Source organism: Anser anser, assembly GCF_964211835.1.
Source record: "Anser anser genome assembly, chromosome: 3".
Lineage (NCBI taxonomy): Eukaryota > Metazoa > Chordata > Aves > Anseriformes > Anatidae > Anser > Anser anser.
Window position 1 is genome coordinate 88595581 of NC_139722.1, and position 22247 is coordinate 88617827.

Sequence of the window (22247 nt, forward strand, 5' to 3'; positions counted from 1 at the left end):
TTTTCTTTGTTGTTTTCTAGTTGTCAGCTGTCACTATTGTGAGTTTCTTGTGGAGCCAATCCAATTAAATAAACGCTGAACCATTCCCTTACATCCCTTGCTTTAGTCATTTCTGATTTATCCATGGTAGGATGTCTCCTTTAGCTTGTCTTGTGTGATACGGGATAGCTGCCACATGTATTTCTATTATTTTTAATTTTTCATGATCAATCTCTCCTGCAGAAGCTCCTTCATCTCCAGAACTTCAACACACTGATGGCAGTTGTGGGAGGTCTCAGCCACAGCTCTATTTCTCGCCTGAAAGAGACTCATTCTCATCTGTCTTCAGAAGTCACAAAGGTATGGTGGACTCCAGAATAAAAAACATATTGAGCAGAACATCCCCTCTTGGAGGTCTGATGGGTTCTGCAATCCAGGTCTCACCAGCACAATATTTGGATCATGGCAGGGCATCCTAAAAGGCACTTTGGTTGGGTTTCTCTTGGTGGAGAAGGATCAGCTCACAGAGATCTCTGCTTGATTGCCTGTGCTGGGGAAGAAATTAACACTGTCGACACCCTGCCATGAGTTATGCTCATTTAAAACAGATTAAGGAAATGCTATGAATGCTTTCACAGGGACTTGCTTCTCTGGCTGTTTGTAGGACTGGAACGAAATGACAGAGCTGGTCTCTTCCAATGGAAACTACTGCAACTACCGCAAGGCTTTTGCTGACTGTGTTGGCTTCAAAATTCCTATTTTAGGAGTTCATTTGAAAGACTTGATTGCTGTCCATGTCATTTTTCCTGACTGGATAGATGAAAATAAAGTAAACATTGTGAAAATGCAGCAGCTTTCCATCACCTTGAGCGAACTGGTTTCCCTGCAAACTGCCTCTCATCACTTAGAGCCTAATATGGATTTAATTAACCTGCTAACAGTAAGTATTGTGCAAGTTCCAATTCACTTCCATTACACAAGTTCCAATTGACTTCTGTTATTCAAATGTTGAATGTCAGTACAAGGAAGGTACATGTTGTTATCTCATTTTTGTTTTAAAAAAGGACAACACAAAATGGAAAGTAATTCACATGAGATGTGAATAAAGTTGGAGAGAGTTTCATTGATGCAGTATGTGATGGCTGTGTGTAGAAACAGAAGAGGATTGCATCAATTTTTTTTTTAAGAATGACAGAAAGAGAGGTGTATGTGTATGAGAGGTAAAACCTAAGTTCTGGCTACTTAGAAATTAGGTTTATATTTCCTATGCAAAGATTAGGTGATGTGTTTGCATGCTCACATAAGGAAAATTCTAACTTGGAAGTAATTCTGTTCTGTCTCACCTGTGCTTTGTATGTGGTACAGTGGTCTTCCTATCCAATAAATAAACATGTTCTTGCATGATGTTGAACTGCTCCTGCAAAACAAAACAAACAAAAAAAATAAAACCCACAAAACCAGCAACAAAAACGCACAAGTGATAAGGCTAAAACAGATTGATTTTAAGTCCCCTTTTTGATATGTAGATGAGTGACATTTGATAATAAATGCTATACTTCATTTCAAAACATACTGACGCATGCAGCCTGAACCTACAGACCAAATCCTGCTGCTGTTGAAACTTATTCCACTTAGCACTGATCTTAACTGTAGAAGCATTTGACCCAGCACCGTGGTTTGTTCAGTTTAGGGGCAAAAAAAAATAGCATTTTGGAATTAAAGACAGAACTGGAGAAACTTGAAGACAATAAATGTTTGTTATAAAACAGTTCGTGTTGCACACAGATAAAAGCAAGCCACCTACTTGTCTGAGAGCAGTCTGAAACATGTCACGTTAGGTAAAGGACTCTCTTGATATGTGATCATTTTATGCTGCTTCTGTTCTTGTTATTTCAATTTGTCTTTCAGATCCCAAATCCAGACTGAAAGAGAAGCTGTTTGCTGTCATTAAGTCAGTAGAATCCTTTTCTAAGTAAACTTAAGAAGCAAGCAACTAGGACAGGTGTATGAACTGGGGCAGATTTGTGAACTTTTCCAGTGATTCTGTTTACTTTGTTGGCTAGCATGAATTTCTTAAGACCGCGTTTATCGCCAGATTTCTTTTGTATGGAAGCTGAACCTCTGCTTACATTTTCATTAGCTGCTCTTCTTTCTTTTGGGTGATGGCTTGCATTCCAAAAAGAGCAGAAAGCATCAGATTTTTCTAATACTTCGTAGGTTCATATCCATCATTGTATCAGCCTGAGTTCTTGTATTTTACCTGTTTTCCCATTTTTAAATATTTTTCTTGTTTTGTTTTCAGCAAAATGATAGAGATTTTATTTATACTCACATAATATTTTATTCAGTAGATTTCATTTACCAGGAGAAGTAATTGAGTACAAGATGAGTACTTCTTCACTTATGATGCTCTTATATATTTGTTCTTCATATAGCTCTGCTGGCTTTGGTAAAAATTGAGCCAATCTGATTGTAAATAATCAAAGCCGAATGCCACAATATTAATTCCAGACCTAATCAAGGGTTAAAGTTAACTTGTGACACTTTATATCTTTTATGATTCCATGGTGGTACCTGTTCAGCAGCGATGGAGACAGGTATAGGTCCTAAAACATTTCCAGGGAAATTCTGTCTACTTGTTTAATCATGTGGGAGTTTTGACTTAAGACAGCAACTCCTGGAAGGATAAAAACGAATTTCTACAAGAGACCTCTTGGCCCTGAGCTTTGGTAGATCTCATAATATTATAAATATTCTCACTTTTTTTCCAGCATCTAAGTTTTGTCCTCATTTATACCATACGAATACATTTCAGTGCATTTTTTTATAGTGGTCTCTTGCACGTTAATAATGAACTTTTACAGAAGAAGAAATGTTTCTGTCAATATTTTTGTTAATAACAAAGTTTTAAATTATAGGCTGGGGTCAGAAGAAGAGGAGAAGAAATGCTAGGGTCGCAGCCCAAAGCTGACAAGAACTGCAGGCTAAAAATACTTGACCTTGCTATGTGCAAATGGTCTTTTAGCAGATTTAGCCTCCCTTGCTGCCAAAGTCATCCCCAGTTTTAAGAGTATGAAGAAAAAAATATTAAATTTATTGCTATATCATCCCACTCTAATATAAACCCTGTAAAAATTGTCTCATCTTTATGTTACTTAGAGGCTCTCCCTTCCAAAACTAGTAAATGTGTATAAATGTGTGCAGTGCTCTGCGTCATTTGTGCGTCAATCAGCTGGCTCAACTATTTGTTCACTTCTTCTGTTTTCCCATTAAGCCGCTTCTATCCCTGCAAGCTTTTAGTAGGTGTTTTGTTCTGATAAGCAATGTGTAAATCTCTCGTGGAGCCTGCCTTGCTGTGCTGCATTTTACGCTGCACTTGGCAAGCGCCAACAGCCTGGCCTGTGATGGCTTGACAAGTACATTGCTGGGTGCTGGTTTCCTAGTCCAATAACTTGCACAATAAGATAAAATGGGCATTTCATGGACTAAGTGGGCAGGTGGGAATTTGCTCTGATCTTTCTTTTCCACAGTGAGGGAGCCTTGTCTGTTCCAGGCGAGCTGATCCCTTTGAAGTGTTTTGGAAATGGTGTTCGAGGAAGCTGTGTTAAGAGATATGAGGCTATGCTGGCCTAAAAGCTGGGGCATAGGGCTGGGTAGTAAAGCTCAAGCCACTTGGTCAAGGGTTTTACAGGCATTTCCCAGGTGCTATTGTGCACGTTGACCAAAAGGGTGAATGGGGGAAAAGAGGACTTAAATCTCTCTGACTTCAGGAGTAGCTACTGCAAGGTCAGCATTTTGGAAGGTTGGAGCTCTCTCTTATTTTAGATGTCTACATGCAAACTTAGAAGTCTGCTCCCTCCTTTTCCCCCTCTCTTCTTAAAGTCAGCATAAAACATCAGCTTCTAGATCAAAGGATTTTAACTTTGATCACACACCTGAAGGAAGCCAATATTTTGCATGGAAGGTAAGATGCCACAAATAAGGCAAAATTTTGTTGTATGGAGGGCAGTGAGACAAACGCCCACTTTACTGGCACAGGAGGCTGCAGAGACTGAGAAAGAGCTTTAGTGATGTGAGTCCTCACTTGGTCGTGTAAACGAGACCAAGTTACATGGGCAAGAGGCCTGAATATGGCATGGCTCAGCTGCCAGGGAGCCAGAGCGTGTTACACGAAGACAGACTAGCGCCTTTGTGCATGCCTGCTCTTAGCCCATGCTCTTCTTCCTCTTGTCCTGAGTTATCACCCACACTTATTCCATCCCCACTGACTGCACCTGGCCCTGGCCCATATCCTGGTATCTGAAATCTGGGGCCAAGAAACAGAAGTGATAAAAGCAGAAATAAGCACAGGCTCAGCAGTGTACCCAAGAGAAATAATGGCTCTAGTGACGTTTTCACAATTAGAAAACTTACGTTTGGACACAAAGCTTAGGGGATTTTCTTACCTGCTGTGTGGTATTTCCACTTTTTAAAATTTCACAATGTGAATAAAAGCCTGTGGGTAAATATTTCATCACTTTCCGTGGATTGGGAGTGGATCTCAATCTCTTAACTAGTCTACAGTGCATTTATACTGAGTTACAACTTATTTGGTGCCACCATTTTTTTCCCTGCTATTTTTAGGTCTCCACAGATATTTAACTAACCTGTTCTGAGACTGTATGCAAATGGCTGGAAAGTCCCATTTGTTTGTACAGTCTAGTGAAGAGAATGAGAAATATCTAAACAATCAAATTGAAAGTCACCCTGCCTAATTTTTCTTCAGTAAGTTCCACTTACAAAAATAAGCCATGCCTTTCTGATCCCCCTGCACCCTCCTCACCCCACACCCCAAATTGCTGAGGAAAAAAGGGCAGCAATGAAAGTCGGATTAGAATGGAAACCACCACCTGCTGCAAAGATTGTCCTAGGAAAACTCTTAGTACACTTCATCTGTCAGCACAAAACTGTAGCTGAAACATAAAAGGACAACTTATTTAACTACCCCGTAGGCACTATGCCTGAATATTTTGTGCTAGTATTTGACACTTTGCTAGTATTTTGAAACTACGCAATACTTGATGCTTACGTGTTGTGCTTAATTAAGTGACAACTGCTGCTTATTACAAGGTGAGATAATTCAGGCAAGGGACATTAAAACTCGTTCAGTAGATGTAAATGTATTTCTATCCCCAGACGCTCCCAGCCTGATCATAAAACTGTGCTCTTTGGTAGCAGGGTGCAAGGCCTTCTGTCAACTTGTTCTGCTGTCAGTCCCCATCTGATCTGACAGTGTCATTTGCTCCAAGTGAGTTGTGATTACTTACACTGCTAAGTAGCCTAAGAACACAGCCACTGAACAAATAATACCTGTACAGTGTTTGTTGCTTGATCTGCATTATGTTTAGGACAGGTCCCCATGTTCCCCTGTGACAACAGTGTGTGGAGTGGCTGGATGGATCTGCTGAGGGCCGGCTTTCACTGCTGTCCATGACCAAATTACAAAGCACAAAATTTGTTATAGTTTTATTGCTAGAAAGAATGAGTAATGCAAAATCCAGACATCCCTAAAGTGATGTGTTCACTCTTGAATGCAAACCTATCTTGGGAAAAAGACACAACCCTGTCTTGCTCATTGCACAAAATTTTGCCCAAGAGAAGGCGGTTCCTGGGACTGGTCCTGTTCCTCACTAGCTCAATAATTCAGGTTTCCTAAAAATAACCTTCTGTTATAGTCATTTAGTCAGTAGTAATTCTATCTGTCTTCTGTAAAATATCCTTTTAACTCAATCTAAGCTTAACTGGAGATTTGCAAGGTGGTTGGTAACTTCAGATCATGTCAATTACTCCAAAGCCAGTTAATGCAGGGAGATGATCACAGGAAACATGGGATGCTCGCTTCCTCTCACTGCATAACGGTGATTAGATTTTTTACACCACAGATTACCTTTTTTTACACCACAGTGGTGATTACCTTTCTCCTTCATCACTTCAGCAGGGGGGAATTAACTGCAGACCTGCATCTGCACAAGGCCACAGCTGCCGAAGCAAAAGCAAACACAATCATTTTACTTCCACTGTATGCCCCTTCTCTTCTCTCAGCAAATCCTCCAGGGAAAAAAGATGAGTACATGGAAGAAAGATCTTTAGTTTATCTAAAAAAAAAAAAAAAAAAAAGAAACTGAAAATGGCTGGCTGCTGCTCAGGGCTCCCCAGGGAGGCTCCTGCTGCATGGGTTGCTCTCTGTAAAGGGCCGCGGTAGTCCCGTATGTCTTCATGAGTCAGATTTCAGCACAACATCATCTGTAGTACCTCCAGCCTTGCCCTTTTACAACCTGTTCCCTGCAGTTTTTATATTCACCAAAGTACTTCTCTGTGATCTATCGCGCCCATTGAACTGCTCAAAGAAAGCTCTTTGTGTGAGCATGGTCCTTGGTGCCAGTTCTCTTTTGGGAAGGCCAACGCGCAGGCCCTCTCACCCGGCATCTTGTGCTGCAGGCCATGACAGCCCTGGAGTACATGGAGAGAGCCAGTCTCATTTCAGCAGTGCCCAGTGCCAGGACGAGGGGCAGTGGGCACAAACTGGAGCACAGGAGGATCTCTGTGAGCACCAGGCAGCCCTTCTGTGCTGTGTGGGTGACAGAGCCCTGGCACCGGCTGCCCAGAGAGGCTGTGGGGTCCCCATCCCTGGAGACCTTCAAAAGCCACCTGGTAATGGTCCTGGGCAGCCTTCTCTGGGTGTCCCTGCTTGAGCAGAGCTTGGACCAGGTACCTCCAGAGGGCCCTGCCGACCTCCACCGTCCGGTGATTCTGTGCTCAGCAGCACGGCTGTGCCAGCTCTGTGAAGCTGCAAGCAGCTCCTCCGTGTATCCTAGGTTCCAAGCAGCGAAACTTTTGTTCAGCATCGGTGGGAGGTATCTGTCTGCTAACAGCCCTATTGTATCCAAACCAGTCTAATAAATATTGCTTTTTTTCCCTCCCTTTTTTTTTTTTTATACATAGCTGTCCTTGGACCTCTATCACACAGAGGATGACATCTACAAGCTCTCATTGGTGCTGGAACCAAGGAACTCCAAATCTGTAGGTCATCTTATACTATGTTTTGTTGTATTACTTATTTTGTCTGCATGCAATTGCCTGTATTTTTGAATGTCCATTAGTACATTTCATTATTCACCTTCATTTAAAGCCTTTTATTGTGTACGCTTGTACAGTAAAAACAGTCACTACAGGTTTTAATACACATTAAAAGTGAATAGTGAAACATGCCAGACTTCATTACTAATTATTTTGCCATAAAGTCTCTGGAAAACATAGTTCTGCTTTATGTGAAAACATCCTTTGTAAGCTTATATCAATTATTTATTGTGTGACCATTACTTCATTTTCTGGATGCTGGTGCAGTTACATAAAACAACACTGAGTCCAAAGATGTGTCTTAGGTAAGCCATAGCACTAGCTGCAATGTTTTAAAAACTGTTTGCTTATGCGGAATTGACAGTATCTTGGGCTCTCAAGCAATGCCTGAACGCCTTAGGATAGGTACCTTCTTATCTTTTAGTATGTGTGACTAAAGATAATGCTTCATTGATAATATTTTATATTATGCTTTGCAAGTCTGAGGTAAATCTCTTAATTAGTAGTTGAATTTGTCATTTAAAGTATTACTGTCTCGCCTGTTGTCAATCTTCGGGTCTTTCGCTGCCCTGTGAGCATTTATTTTGGTGCACTAACACCCTTATTACATTCAGCACATGATCCTCTCAGGTCGAGCCCTCCCAGTCTGACACCAGCAGAAACTGACAGTGACTGGAAATGCTTAGGAGCATGTGAGAGCAGCATCCAGCAATGGGAGGTCTTTCTCTTCAGTGTTTTTTACTTTTTTGAAGTTTTTGCAGAAGCAAGCAAGGAAGCAAAACCCCTTAGATTTCAAGTATAAGGCTTCTGTGGCTTTAAGGGTGGTTCATCACTCTTGAGCAGCTTGAGGACTATCTGTGTGCTCTCAGCAGGAGATGAAGAGCAACACTGAACAGTTCCATAGTCAGCATTAATTCAATCCGAACACCTGGAATTTCATTACTGAGTCTCCAGTCCTTGTTGGATACAATTTGGCCACAACTGTTCCCATTTATCACAGCCATTCTGGCTCCCTCACTGCTTTCCATCACTGCCAGCAAGGTTGCACAGTTACAGCTCCGTGCTGTGGAAGGACTAATGAGCCACTACCTTCAGTGAAGAAAATTACCATGTTGCTGCCTTGGTCTTAAGCCTCAGCTTAAAGAAGGACAAAAGCAATAGGAACAGTGCTGTGGATTTTAACAGTTCCCAGCAGTTGGTGGAGACTTATGTGATCAATGAATAACCAGGGACATTCGGCTGCTACAGCACCATAATGGGTAAAAAGCTATGGCTGAATCTACAGAAGCCGGACTATTTGAAGCGTATGTCTCTGTACTTCAGGTCCCAATGCACACAAAATATTTTGAAGGGGAAAGAAGCTGTAGACCTTTTGTGTGTGGCAAAATTTGTCAAAGGAATCAGGACAGTGTAGTTGTATCATTAAAAGCACTCCACAATTTATTGCTGTGTGGGTACAGTCCCCACGCTGGTTGCTGCAGTCATTTTCCAGGCGGACTGTATGCTATCCATTAGCATGAGCAAGACTTTTGTTGTGCTAAAACTGGAAAGAGACACTTCAGTCAGTGTGGCGGCCTAAAGAAATTAATTACTGGGGACTGACTGCCGGCTGTAGTGTGGCATCTCCCTCTGTCACACAGCCCTGCTGTTTACTGTGTTATTTTCTTGATGGGGTTTTTAACTACTACAGCTGTTTGCTAGCAGGCAGCTCTGCCCAGCAAAGTTATGCCACTGAGGACACACTAACATAGTTTTTTTGCTTCTGAATGAGATTTATTTCATTGCTAAAATATTGGCATTGGCACCGTAAATAAATAAATAATGAGAAATACTGAATGAAAGCCCAAATTAAATAGCTCAGAAGAAAGAGGAAGGCAGGAACGCTCCAGTGGATTTGATCTCTTTCTGCCACTGTACACACGGAGCAGCAGTACTTAATGGCTCTCCGTGAGGATGTGGTGGTCTAGCACCACTCTCACACTTTGCTGCTGATGCTTTTAGTCCCATTAGTCTAGGCATTTTTTAAGAGAAGGAACACATCAAATTTCTTCTCTGACCATATTGGCAAGAATGTCACAATATTGGCATGTTAAGTATTACCATGTAACATGCTGTCTTTAAAAAACTGCTGCGCTTCCATGCATTTTTAGAGCAAAAACACTTACCAGCAAGTTGATCCATCACTGTGTGGTGTCATTCATTTTAGGATTAAAAAGTTCTGTAAGTGCTACTGGGATATAGAGCTGGATGTTCAGGTTCACCATTTTGTTGTTGTTGTTGTTGTTGGAATTGAACTCTGTGGATATAGGGATTTTCTTCTTCCTAAGCTTACCTGAGCAGATGTGTATAGTGAGTCAAGAGACATTGAAGAGCTAATAAAAGCTGTTGTGACCACTGAAAAGGGAAAAGCCAAATGAGTAAAGCAAACCATTAACACATCCTTCTTTTTTTTCCTACCAAACACAGTAGAGTATGACCTTGTGACCATTTTTCATCTCAGTGTGAAAGTCTACAATATCCTTATTATACCCAATAATAGCTATAACATTTTTAGATAGCTTAATTACCTCTGTCTCAAATCACACCAATTAACAGAGGACATGTGGGACCCAGATTTATGGCTCGTCAGCTAACACAGGCAGACTGCAGGCCACCTCCTGCTCTGATCCAGACCAAGCTGAAATTTTCCTGCCTGATGCTGCTTCCTTGGCCAGATACCCAGCAGCAGATGTAGGACAATGCCAGGCTGCCCTGCAGCATTTTTAGTGCTGACTGGCGATTTTTGAAGCCTTACCTGAAACTGAGTTCAGGTTTGTCCTCTGTCTTCATCTTGCTGCGTGCCAGAGCTGTTCCCAAAGCACCGTGGCCGCGTGGAGTGAGTCAGGCTGCGTGCTCTGTGTATCAGCTGAGCTGCCAGCTACCCTCTCATCAGGACAAAGATGTTTTTGAAGTAAAATAGCCTGGCTGGTCTTATCATGGCCAGGTGAATCAAGCCATGCCTCCTGGCCTGTTGTAAATTCACTCAAGTCCCCGCCTGGAAACATTTAGTTCTTGTTCCACTGCAGTGCAGTGCCTTGGCTGTAAATCAGTGGTGTTTCTGTGCACCAAGCACTCAGAGATCAGCATTGACATGCAGTCCTTCACATAACTCCTGTGCACCCTCCCTTTGTCCAGGTCACCTTATGCTGGCGAGCTCCTTGGGGGCTCTGTCAGGATGGAGAAAAGCAGATTTCTGTGCTATTTCTGATTCCCATTGTGTCCAGAGACCCTCCTTCCTGCCTGCTTCCTCTGAGTCTTGTTGCTGTTGAAGCTGGTTCCAGCACTGCATACGGTGCTGCTTGTAACAGGAAACTGGATTTCGTAATTCAGATTCAAACATCTTTATGTTTGGCTTGTCTCCCAGCAGCCTACCTCCCCGACGACCCCAAGCAAGCCAGTGGTGCCTCTGGACTGGGCATCTGGAGTGGTACCCAAGCCCGACCCGACAGTCATTAACAAGCACATAAGAAAGTTAGTGGACGTAAGTATCTGGAAGAATTTATTGGCCAAAGGGAACAACAGCTTTGATACTGTCATCATTGCAATTAATTTCATTGGAGGTTTTCAAGGAATTGTTGCAGTTGAGATGAATTTCAGATATCTGATAACAGATTTGAACTTTTGCTGATATCTTTAGAAATATTTCTATTTTAGTCCTGGAATCAGAGGCGGCATAAGTAAGCAGGTTTCCAGATGCAAACAAGCAAGCTTTCAGGAACATCCAAACCTGGCTGCTGTGCAATGGGTTCGATTAGCAAACATAAATTGAAAGGGCAAAGCTGAGTTGTTGCAGCTCTAGCCATTCAGTTAATGTCTGATGACAGACAGCTGGAAGTAAAAACACTCAGAAACAAGGACTCACACATTGCTAGGTCCAGAGAAGGTCTCCAGAAACCCTGCCCTATACCAAGCATTGCACTGTGCTGATCTGCTGGCAAAAGACAAGTTTTTTGGTGTCTGTATGTTAGTGCCTGGTGGCCAAGCTGTCCAAAGGGCACAGATCAAATCTACTGCTCAGACCAGTATACCAGAAAGAGACTTTATAATTTATTTATAACAGAAACCGATTATCCAACATGCCAAGGTTAAAATGACGTCCTTGTTCTCTAAGGAGCCACCTGGGAGACAGCAAATGCTGACTGGCAAATTCACTGTTGGCCGGTGCTTTCCCAAGGGTGAAGACTCCTTGGAAGCCCTCCTCTGGTGGAGGTGCTGTGTCTGCTCTGTGGGTAGCTCCTGGCTGGGCAAACACCTGCCTGTTTTGCTGCCTTGTTTGGAGCCTCCTCATGAGGCTCACAGTGTGCTCAATGACTTCAGTGAGTGCTTAGGGAGTACGTTATTACACCTCACTGACTCCCACTGGATTTTGGAGATCAAATTTTTAAGTGGAGCTGAATTGGAATGACCTGGATTTTTTTCCCTTTATTTACTTCTACACCAGTGCAGTCTCTCTGCCTTTTTCTGGTTTTCAACTTGCTGTCATTTGTCCAGAGCATATTATGTATGGTAAAGATAGTACTGTCTTGTTATCACTTTGAAAATCTGGGCATGAGGTCATGGAGAATTACAGCTGGGATCTTGCAGCTTCAGTTTAGAAGCTGACATGTTAGGTGATGCAAACAAAACCAGGCACCATGAGGGCCCTTTGGAGCGACTGAGCCCTGTTGTGTAGCTGTCTGAGGGACTTTTAGTGAGGAACCAGGAAAATGTTATAGATAATGAAACAAGATATCCTTTTGCTTTTTACAAATTAATAACTAACTCCGGGAGGAAGTATTAAATTCTGATCTTGTCTGCATTACAGGTCATTAATTGGGGTTGTGTAGTTAAGGTAACGAAGTCTTCAGTCTCTCACTCAGACTACAGATACATTTTGCAATTTCGTCTTTGTATGTGTTTTTTGTTGTTTTTTTTTTTTTTTTGCTTGCTTGCTTTTCCTCCTAATGTGGGATGCCAGAAGTGCATGTGCTATTTCAGTATTGCTTTTGTCAGTGCCATATGTTGATAAATTCACCCCACATCCCAAACTGTCTTTGATATAGCTTGTTTAAATCACAAGTCTGTTGGAACTCCTTAATCTTTCCAGAATGTGGTGGGCAAAGGAAATGCATGCCTCCATTCCACAATTTTGGCCTGGTTCAGGACACGTGAGCTTGAGCCTCACAGAATTAAAACATAGTTTGGGGCTGTTAGAGATACGGCTCACCAAAAGGCCCACCACACCATCTGTACAACTCTTTGTTTTGCCAGTCTTTGTCATTTACCAGCTGCTTTGAGTTGGGCCTTAATGCATTGTTTTTAATACTAAAAGTGCTGGATACTGCTTGGTTGTGCAAGTTGATTCCTTCTCAACATATTTTTGAGGTCTGCCAGTCATCAGTTACAGGTCATTCCATGGTTGCTTTGAAATTGGCTTCTTCAAATTCTCATTAAAATAAGGACTCTAGAAGCACCTTTCAGAGATCTCAGTATACCAAGTTCTTGTCTTTGTCAACCAAATATTAACCTAATGATAGAGTTTGTGTTTCAAAATATCTTTTACATGCTCATGTTGATTTTGACACATCTTTCCCAACAGATTGATAAAACATGTAGCTTTAATGCCCCTTATGGATCTCCACAATTAGTATAAAATGGAATATACTAACTCCTTAGTAGCTAAGGAGAGCTTTCATCACTTTGTGCAACCTTTTAAATTTGATCCCATGTCTCTTTTTACTTAGCGGTACACTGGGTTGGGTTGATGGGAGGGAGTGTTTGTTATATACAAAGTGCTTGTGATCTGGTTGCCAAAGTATCAGTAAGCAAATTGGATTGAAACAGCACTGTGGCAGAACAGCGGTGACCAGTTAAAAGCTAAGTGAAGCCAAAAATATCCAAACCACTCATGGGAAAGCTGCTGTTGGGCTGGTTTTATTTAATTTCTTCTTTTTTTTTTTCTTTTTTTTTTATTAAAAAATATACTTAGTGAGACAAAGGGAATATGTCACACAGGGCAGAATTTTAGTGACATTTCAAAAAAAAAGAAATAAAGCCAAGAATAACTATGTCTGAAGAGGTGTGGAGGAGCTTGAGAAGCTTCACTAGCTAAATACTGAGGTCAAGTTTTCTTAAGAAATTAGCCATTTTCCCCTACAATCAAATAAATATGGATATTGAAGTGCCAAGTAGTATTTATAGGAATAAAACAATGGAGTAGAGCATGTGATTAGTAATCTTGAAAGTTCATTTAAATGCAATTAAAAGACTGAAGAGCTGGTACAGATTCAGGACAGACTGGATGTTATGACAAATATTTCCTTTTGTTTTTCCAGTCTGTCTTTAGGAATTATGATCATGATCACGATGGCTATATTTCTCAGGAAGACTTTGAAAGTATAGCTGCCAACTTCCCCTTTTTGGACTCTTTCTGTGTGCTGGACAAAGACCAGTAAGTTTGGGGGTTTCTTGTTATTTTTGTTTGTTTAGTTGGTTGGTTGTTTCATTTAGTTTTGTTTTGTTTCCTTAATTGAAAAACTCATTAAAACAAAATGTTGAAGACACAATGTCTCCCAGTTCTCCAAGCCTCTTGTGTTTGGCTTCTCACTCAAGGAACTGAAGATCATTGATGGCTGAATTCTATTTTCATTTAACTTCTTACACTGCATTGCCACCCAGGTAGCAGTCTGGCTTTTCCTGTTACCTTAAAAATCATCTGTTTAATAGCTTAAAGAACTTTGTTCCTTCCAGAACTGAGCTGAAACCCTTAGAGTACTGTCAAACTACTCTGGAGATCCTTACCCAGACCAGCTATCAGACTGATAAAAAAGTTTTGTGTGGGACAAGAGAAATGAGCATAAGTAGCTGAAAGATGCTAATAAATATTCTGGGAGGTACTGGTGGTCAGCTAGGGGCATAAGCATTGGGACTGTGTGAGTAGAAAGTGGAGGTATAAATTCTGTAGTGGTGGTTTATTGTGATAAGAGGTTTACATGGTCAGTTAGGCCCTCTGTACGCATGCAGTCTTCCTGTGGATTCAGATGTTGGTGAATCCAGCAAACCATTTGAGCACGAGAATTGTGCTCCTGCTGGTTAAGAATTGAGTGGTCTCAAATTCCATTTCAATGAAGCCATCTCCATCTCTACCAGGGAAAAATACACAAATAGTATTTTGCAATGATTTGACTTCCCAGTTGCACCATGTAGGTTTTCAGATGAAAATACACAAAAAATGCAGTTCAGCTGAGCACAGCACTAACTGTATGGTTGTCTTGGCTTGTAGCTGGCGTTTGTTTTGTAGATGGCTCTTCTCTGTCTTTCAAGATGAAGTGGTAGATTTCACACCCCGCAAAAATTATCACCAAATGTTACTGTTCAGTAACTGCAGAATGTTCCCAATCCCTACTCCTGGTTTGCCTTCGGCTTTCTGAGACTTGGTGAAAACACTGTGCTTTAAAGATCTGTCTGGTTTAGAGCTGTTTGCAGCAAGTGCTTTGCTGTTCATCAGTTCAAACAGACACAGCCCCCATCTGCCAAGGGAAAGACGGGGTATAGTCACTTGGGATGTAAGGATATGCTCTAAAGGACATCAAGCAGCAGGAGGATGTAGTCCATTCATTTCTAATTCCCCAGACTGTCCAGCTCGTAGCTCCCTTGCAGCGAACCCCAGGGGTATGTCTGGCATCAAAGCCTCCAGCTGAGGCTTTCAGCTTACCTGAATTAGCAATCCTCACAGCTTGGGAAACTGTTAAAAGCTCTGTTTAAGTAATTTGTGAAGTTTTTTGTTTTGCTTAGCTGGGTGCAGTAAAACCTTGGACTACTTGGGGACGTGTTTCTCTTTGTCTTTCCCTGTGTCTTTGATGACCTAGTCAGACCCAATGTTTACCATGTAGGTCCTTTCTAGGTACATCCCCGATTCTCATCCCGGCCATGCACTGTTTGGTAGGGCTGGTGGCTAACACCAGCCTTAAGCTCTCCTCCAGACCTCGATGTGTAGGAGATCGCAGCCAGCAGAGCATGGCTGTTTCTCTAACATCCCTTTCGAGAGCTTTTCAAACCCAAGTCCAGGAGAGAAGGTGTTTGACCAGGCCTTTAGCTTGCTGTACCATTCTTCACTGGGACATGGTGCATGGTTCATGGGGAGTGGTGGTGGGTGCCGAGAGCAGGCCCTGGCTCCTTTCCAAGCCACCTGTCTCCATGGCTGGCTGGGCCAGCAGTGGCCATGGGCCTAAGGAGTCTCCTTCACAGGATGGCCTGGTCTGGGCCACCAAATGCTCTGATACCATGAACAGGTGAGAAACCAAGGCCCGTGCTATGAGTTCAGTGTCTGCTCTTTAATGAAGAGTAAGAACCACAAAGACGCTAAGGAAAAGCTTGTTTCTTCTGCCAAGACGATCGTAGCTCTTTCAAAGAACGTGCTTTGTGTGCTGCATGCTTTTTGCAGTGAGAAAATCCTGACGTGTTTGGTGCCATGAGCAGTGACAGATCTACTCTATTGTTTTTTTCCTAACAGAGATGGTCTTATAAGCAAAGAAGAAATGATGGCTTACTTTCTGAGAGCTAAATCGCAGTTCCAGTGTAAAATGGGACCAGGGTTTATTCACAACTTCCAGGAGATGACCTATCTTAAACCAACTTTCTGCGAGCACTGTGCAGGATTTGTAAGTATGTTTTTAGTAACAGCATACCTCACACGAAATTTCGTGTTCTTTAACATAGATGGGGTCAAACTGGTTCCATGTGCTGTTAAAGTTTCTTCAGCTTGGCCAAATTTCCTCATTGCACTTCGAAGCACAAAGCATTTCCTCATGTAGCTGTGGTACCCAGTTTTATTTTGGTGGTTCCTGAATACAGGCATTTGTAAGAATTACTGTTACAGGGAAAAAAAAGTAAAATTATGTTAGCTAAAGGACATTACAGACTGTATGAATGGCCTTACTTGGTTTATCTTAAGTTCTTTAATTTGGCTTGATTTCCCATGTAAACAAGCTCAAGGGAAAATGGGTGTCTGGAACAGAGGATGTAGATGAAGCAAAAGCCGTTCTTTCTCAGGAAATTGCACATGGCAACATAGCTCTGCTCATAATTCTCTGAACAGCCATAACAGCCTTATTCCTTTCTCTATTGAATTAATAGATCTTCTAAATCAGTCAAGAAATCAGAAGTGCTTCCAACAGTTCTGTAACATGAGAAAGTTTGGCATTTAATTATTTTTTAAGTTGCTTTTTCTCTCAGTCATAACTTACAAGAAGACGTTTATTAGAGTGCTCTACACAAAGCTGGCAAACAATTGTGTTTGTGAACCTTTGTGTTGCTTGCAAACCTCTTCCATCTTTTCCCACTTCAAACCAAGTAAGGAAAATTAATTATTATGATTTAGATGTCACTTTAACGTACACACCTTGCTGAAGTCAAATGCCCACACGTGGCCAGCCACAGGAGTATGCAGGGCTAGGAGTTTCCATCAGGGCAGAGGATCCTGCTCTCTGCCTGCACGTGGCCCATGCTCAAGGTGTAAAGCCAGAGCGTTGTCCCTGCTGTCCCATGCTGACCTGCTGCCGGTATCAACGGCAAAATCTTCAGCTTCTACTCTGTGACCTTTCCCACCAAGTAATATTTCTTCATGGCTGAAGGCAACAACTACAGCACCACCGAGCACAAAGACGTGCCTGCTCTCAGGCTGGGGCTGCCGTTCCTGCTCCTGTCCCTTTTCCCACTGATCGAGGCCAGGGGAAGAAGGAATTCCACCTATTTCCGCTGGAACTGCAGAAACCCGAGAGGTGACAGAGTTAATGCTGATTCAGGAGCCTGGTGGCGGGCTCTCCAGCCGACAGATCCAGCAGACCATCGGGGCGCTGGAGGTGACCGGTCTTAGCCTATTGTTTCGGGCTGCCTGCAGCCTCAGGAAGATGTCATTGCGTTCGTGACACTTGGTTCATGCTTGGAAAGCTTCCATGGCCAAGTGGGGCTCAGGAATGTCCTGCAATGTGTTCTCTACCAGATATTTTTCTCCTGTATCAGTTTACTGGCTGGTCATTGTTGTATTTTTCACGTCTCCCCGAATACATCCAGTTCAGGAATAAAAATGAGTAAGGGGTTGTACGGGAAATGGAAATAAGGTCATTTTTCCTGTCAGCTCACTGAATTCATTGGCATTGTCCTGTGGATGAGTTGGGCGGATAGGACAGGAACCAATGACAAAATCTGCTGCGTGCTTGCTGTGCATTTCAGCGCCATCCATCCGCAGGTGGAAACTCACTTTTGCACTGATGCAGTGATTCACCGTCAAAAAAATGTGCACTGACTGTGCAGTAGGATGAATGGGCATGACAGTGCAATGTCCGCTGTACCCAGTAAAATATCTATTATTAAAACTATATGACCTTTAAAGGTCAAGCTAAAATCTAATGCCGTTCACAGTGTGAAATTGATACCACCGCTGCCGGTCTCAGTTCCGACCCACAGCTTGAGTTGCGCCATGTGTCGGGGTGGCTGACCACCCATCCCTTCCAGCTTTATCGTCCGAATTTGCACAGATCCTCTTACCCTGGGGCTGGCTCGAGCCAGCTTTGCTGCAAAGCCATATCAGATGGATGCAAAGCTTTAGGTCAGGATCACGACATGGCGCTGCAAGGAAGCTGTGCCAACTGTGTGTGGCCATGAGAGCAGTGCCAAAACCAAGTAAGATGAAGGCTCGGAGCGAGAGAGGTGAAAAGGCTCTCCAGTAGGAACAGAACAGAGCTCTAATAAAAGAAATAAGTCGTCCCCCTTCAGGTGATTCTGGTGTCTCTGTGCTGCTCTCCCAGGAGGGACAAGGGGGCTCCACCACCACCATGAGACCACAGCACCCACAATCGCTGTGCACATCCACAGCATTTGCAGGAGGAGGGCAAGCAGCAGGCTTTCTAGGGGCTTTGTTTCCACTGCTGTCCCTTCTGTTATTTTATTCACCTTTCTTCCTCCTTGCCTAATCTGGTTTTCTCTCTTTCCAAGCCCCTGTGTTTCCTCACAAATTCTTTTTTGCAGCATATGATTGTTATGTTTGCAGCATATATAGGATTTTTTTCCCCCATCATCTTCCTATTTTGTCTTATTTTACTCTTTCCTTTGTCCTCCGAATGCTCTGCAGCTCTTCCTTTTGGATATCTCTTTACTCAGCACATTTACCCCCTGCACACTGTACATCCCCTCTTAAAAGCACAGCGAGGCAGCACGTGCAGTTTTGACTGCCTTGATATGCTCACCCTCCCTGCAAATGTTTTGAATGAGTTCAGGATAAATAAACACTGCAGTCCTTGACCTTTTTTCCTTTAACACTGGGCTAGACTCCTCTCTCTGCCTCTTGGAGTGAAAAATGTTTGTTTTCATAATGCCATGGTTGTAGTTATCTCTCTTTTTTAAGTGTAGAGATAACAATTTACTAGGGATTTTTTTTCTACTTCCAAGCAATCCTGCTCACATCACGGGCAAAGCTTCCCAAAAGTGGGACCGTACATGCTGCCTCCTGGAGGGCCAGCATTTGCTTGTTTTGTACTTTAACGAGGACAGCCTCTGGGAGGAGGCAAAGAAGGAATTTATCAGCTTCTCTGCCTGTTTCAGGCTTCAACCATCTCGCAATGGAAAAAGTCAGGTGAATTAATCATCTTGCTATGGCTGGGTGTGCTGGGGACCAGTTCAGGAGCCAAGAACCTCGTGTTTGTCCCCAGTGGTGTTTTCACCTGCTATTCCTGAATGGCACAGGCCATTTGTGTGTCTGAAGAATGGACGTACAATGGAAGTTACCCCCAAGATGGCACAAAGTGAGCTAGAAGCAGAACACACTCTGCCGGTTTCAGTAAGCTTGACAGCAATTCCCAACACGTTCCTGGAAGCACACCTCAGCTGTGTTTCCCCTTCTCTGGTAATCCCACTGTAGGCAGTAGAAATAAGGGGGGAGCCACACAAGCCTTATCACAACTAGAGGGGGAGGTCTGCCTGACAGGAAGGGTGTTAAGAGCAGTTGTATCCTGTTTGTGCTTTTGTAGCCATTGGTACTTCCTCATTGTGACCTTGTTTTCCTTCCGGCTTTCTTTTCTGATTCCTTGACGTTCTTTTGTCTTTCTTTGCAGCTCTGGGGTATAATCAAACAAGGCTACAAATGCAAAGGTAAATAAATATTTTGCATGGATTTTTCATGGCATGGGTGCTGGGTTTTAACAGAAGTCAACCATATTTTTTACTAGAACGGCAGCTGTTCATCCCAATTTTGCTTAAGGACTTGGTGCCACCTATGACTGGTGGCTGCTGCTACCCCACAAAGCCTCACTGCAGCAGGGGACGTGGCTGTTCTGGGAGCTGAAGGTCCAAAGCAGCCACTGGCTCCACGAGGTGTCACTTTGTACCAGCAAAAAAATTGCATCTCAGAAGACCAAGTGTCCTCCTGCCAGCAGGGAGACATCCTGAAATATAACTCCTGAGACCTGGGGTCAGGAGAAGGTCTGCTGGCATTAGTGTCTGTATCGTGTACATCTGTGTGCCAGTACTGAAGGCTAGCTGGCCTTGCAATGCAGCAGTGGCTGAGCTAGAAATAGACAAGTATTTAATTCCTGGACTGCCCAGCAGATCTCATTGCAAGGACTTCTGCAGCAGTTCAGCATAAAAAAATCCTAGAGCTCTTACAGCACTCTCAGTTGCTTTCACTAAATGTTTAATTGCTTACGCAGTACTTGCACCATGTCGAGCAGGTCAGACCAAGAATGACATTGTGCTGGTCCCCATCGGCTCTAAAGTCCTGGACCAATTTATTTCACAAGCAGAAGAAGCTGAAGGGCTTTTCACAGCTGTAGTTGCACCTCAGTTATTTACAGAGGAATGTTCACATTGGAGCTTCACAGTCATATTTATATGCAATCTCTTTTTCCCTCGGTCTTACCCTGGCACCCAGCAGACTGCTGAAGAATTGGCAGGATTGTTTTTTAGGATACCCCCTATTTTTTAGGATACCCTTATTCCCATCTTCCTCTCCCACCCACGAACATCTCTTCCTCTGAGGGGGTGAGGAAAACGCCCATGACTAAGCCACTGCACGCAGCTCAGCTGTTCCTGACCACCGTCATCTGAGCAGCTACAGCAGGGCCAGTTGTGGTCTGCACTTTTCCTGGTAGGCTGAGGGAAGGAAGGTAGAGTTTTGTCACAGCAGCCCTGTAAACTCGAGATCCGAAAGCTGAGCTCTGTCCTGCATCATTGCTTGCAACCGTGGCCCAGTGGGGAGAGAACAAAAGTGGCTCTGTAACATCAAAATCACAGGCACTGGACCGTGAGAGTAAGAGAGCCGAGCTTCTCGCTCAGATCTCCACGTGGTCAAGGAGTGCCTGCCCTCTGGGTACCAGCTGCTGCACCCGTTTGGGTGATTTCTGCCTCTGGGCACAGAACTGCCACCTTCTAGCTGGCACCTCTGGTGCTGCACTAGCAAGGGGGGCAGGATTCATCTGTTCAGCTCTGCTCCTGACCCCAGCACCATGGCTCAGGAGATGAAGCTGGGCAGTGTGGTGAAGGTTGTTTTGTTTTTATTTCGAACTCCCATCACAGCAAATGATCCATTTTTGTAACTCCCTTCACACCCTCTGTCAAAGTATCTGTTTGGTCAAGGTCCCTCCTCTCAGCTGCCTGCTAACAGCCCTGAGGGATCACCAGGTAGCCGTGACTTTGCCTTCGGTGACTTGACAATTCCCTCCCTTACAGACTGCGGTGCCAACTGCCATAAGCAATGCCGAGACCTGCTTGTGCTTGCCTGCAGAAAATTTTCCAGAGGAACCTCAGTGGGCAGCAACCACGGCTCCCTGCCTAGCAGCCCCTCTCTGCCGCCAGGTGAGAGCACTCTTTTGTTTCTATTTTAAACCATTGCTGGCATCCTCTTTAATAGCCAGTGTCCTTACTGCCTCTTCTAATTTTTCCTTTGTACCAACACACAGAGCAGCCTGTGTACTTTCCGATGCACTGGCTTGTGTTCAATGCTCTAATTACAAGGGCTCTTTCTGCAGGGAGCTGTGGTGGCCTTAGTCTCCCGCCTGAACCTCCCTGTCCTGCTATGCCAGCTGAAAATATAAAAAATAAAATGAAAATTAGGGAAATTGCACTTTTCCTTGTAGGACACTTAGCGGCAGGGACTGAGACACACAGAGGCACAATTCTGGCTCTGCCTTGCACCCCCTCAAGCATGCAAATGGAGGGAAGAGAAAATTGTGCACACAAGGCCAGAATCAGCTTCTGAGCAGCATATGGATATTGCTAATTACACCACTGCTTCATATAGGGGGCTATCTGGAAGAAGGAGCAGCCTCCTTCAGAGCTTTCCTCGGCAAAGTGATGCTGCTGCCTTCTCCTCCATGCACCCTAATGCTGCCTGCACAAAGCACCCCTGCAAGCCATCATGCAGTTATATACAATGGCATATCAAGACCTAGTCCTGAAATAGATTTAACTACTAAAAGACTTGCACAAATCTCCCAGAATAGCCAACTTTTTTTTTTTCTGAACCTTTAAATCCCTTCCTTCTCTCCCCTTGACCCAGGCTTAAGTTATCTTTTTGCAAAGATCTTGAAGAAGAATATTTAAAATAAATAATTTCACTTTTTTCTTTCAGTCCAGGATGAGGTATTTGAATTTCCCAGCGTTGCTACAGAACACCAGGACCTCGATAGCAGAGCTATCACCCTTGTCACTGGCTCCTCGCGGAAAATTTCAGTGCGGCTGCAGCGGGCAACCACCAGCCAAGCAACGCAGACAGAACCGCTGTGGCATGAGCCGGGCTGGAGCGATTCAGGATCCCATACTTTCCCCAAAATGAAGTCCAAGTTCCACGGCAAAGCTGGGAAGAACAAAGGGTTCGCAAAATGGGAGAACGAAAAGCCCAGCATGCAGGCCAATGTAGATATAGACACTGAGGCTCCCCAGCACATCCTGGATCACAACGGAATAGAAACGCTCCCCGAAAGACAGGAATCTGAGGTGAGTTGAAGCAGCCACCAGGACAAATTACAATCTGCTAGTCTGCAGTCTCATAAGGTTACTTCATGAATTTCAAAACATTTTTTTCATTCACGTTTCCTGTTACTTCTTAAATGAGGGTCACTTTCAGAAAAACGTCAAATCATCCC

The 22247-nt window shown here is 43.5% G+C and overlaps 1 protein-coding gene across 4 annotated transcripts in view; it reads left to right on the plus strand.

Annotated features, from left to right (window-relative positions):
* RASGRP3 (RAS guanyl releasing protein 3) overlaps positions 1-22247 on the plus strand; it is a 59850-nt gene that overhangs the window by 36538 nt on the left and 1065 nt on the right. For 3 of the 4 annotated variants that reach the window (XM_083829633.1, XM_083829634.1, XM_083829632.1), the window contains exons 8-16: positions 223-339; positions 644-919; positions 6961-7038; positions 10499-10615; positions 13449-13564; positions 15626-15773; positions 19221-19257; positions 20833-20958; positions 21734-22098. In XM_083829633.1, coding sequence (XP_083685759.1) covers positions 223-339; positions 644-919; positions 6961-7038; positions 10499-10615; positions 13449-13564; positions 15626-15773; positions 19221-19257; positions 20833-20958; positions 21734-22098 — 1380 coding nt within the window. The remainder of the gene's footprint in view (positions 1-222; positions 340-643; positions 920-6960; positions 7039-10498; positions 10616-13448; positions 13565-15625; positions 15774-19220; positions 19258-20832; positions 20959-21733; positions 22099-22247) is intronic. The other variant, XM_083829635.1, reaches the window with a different exon arrangement.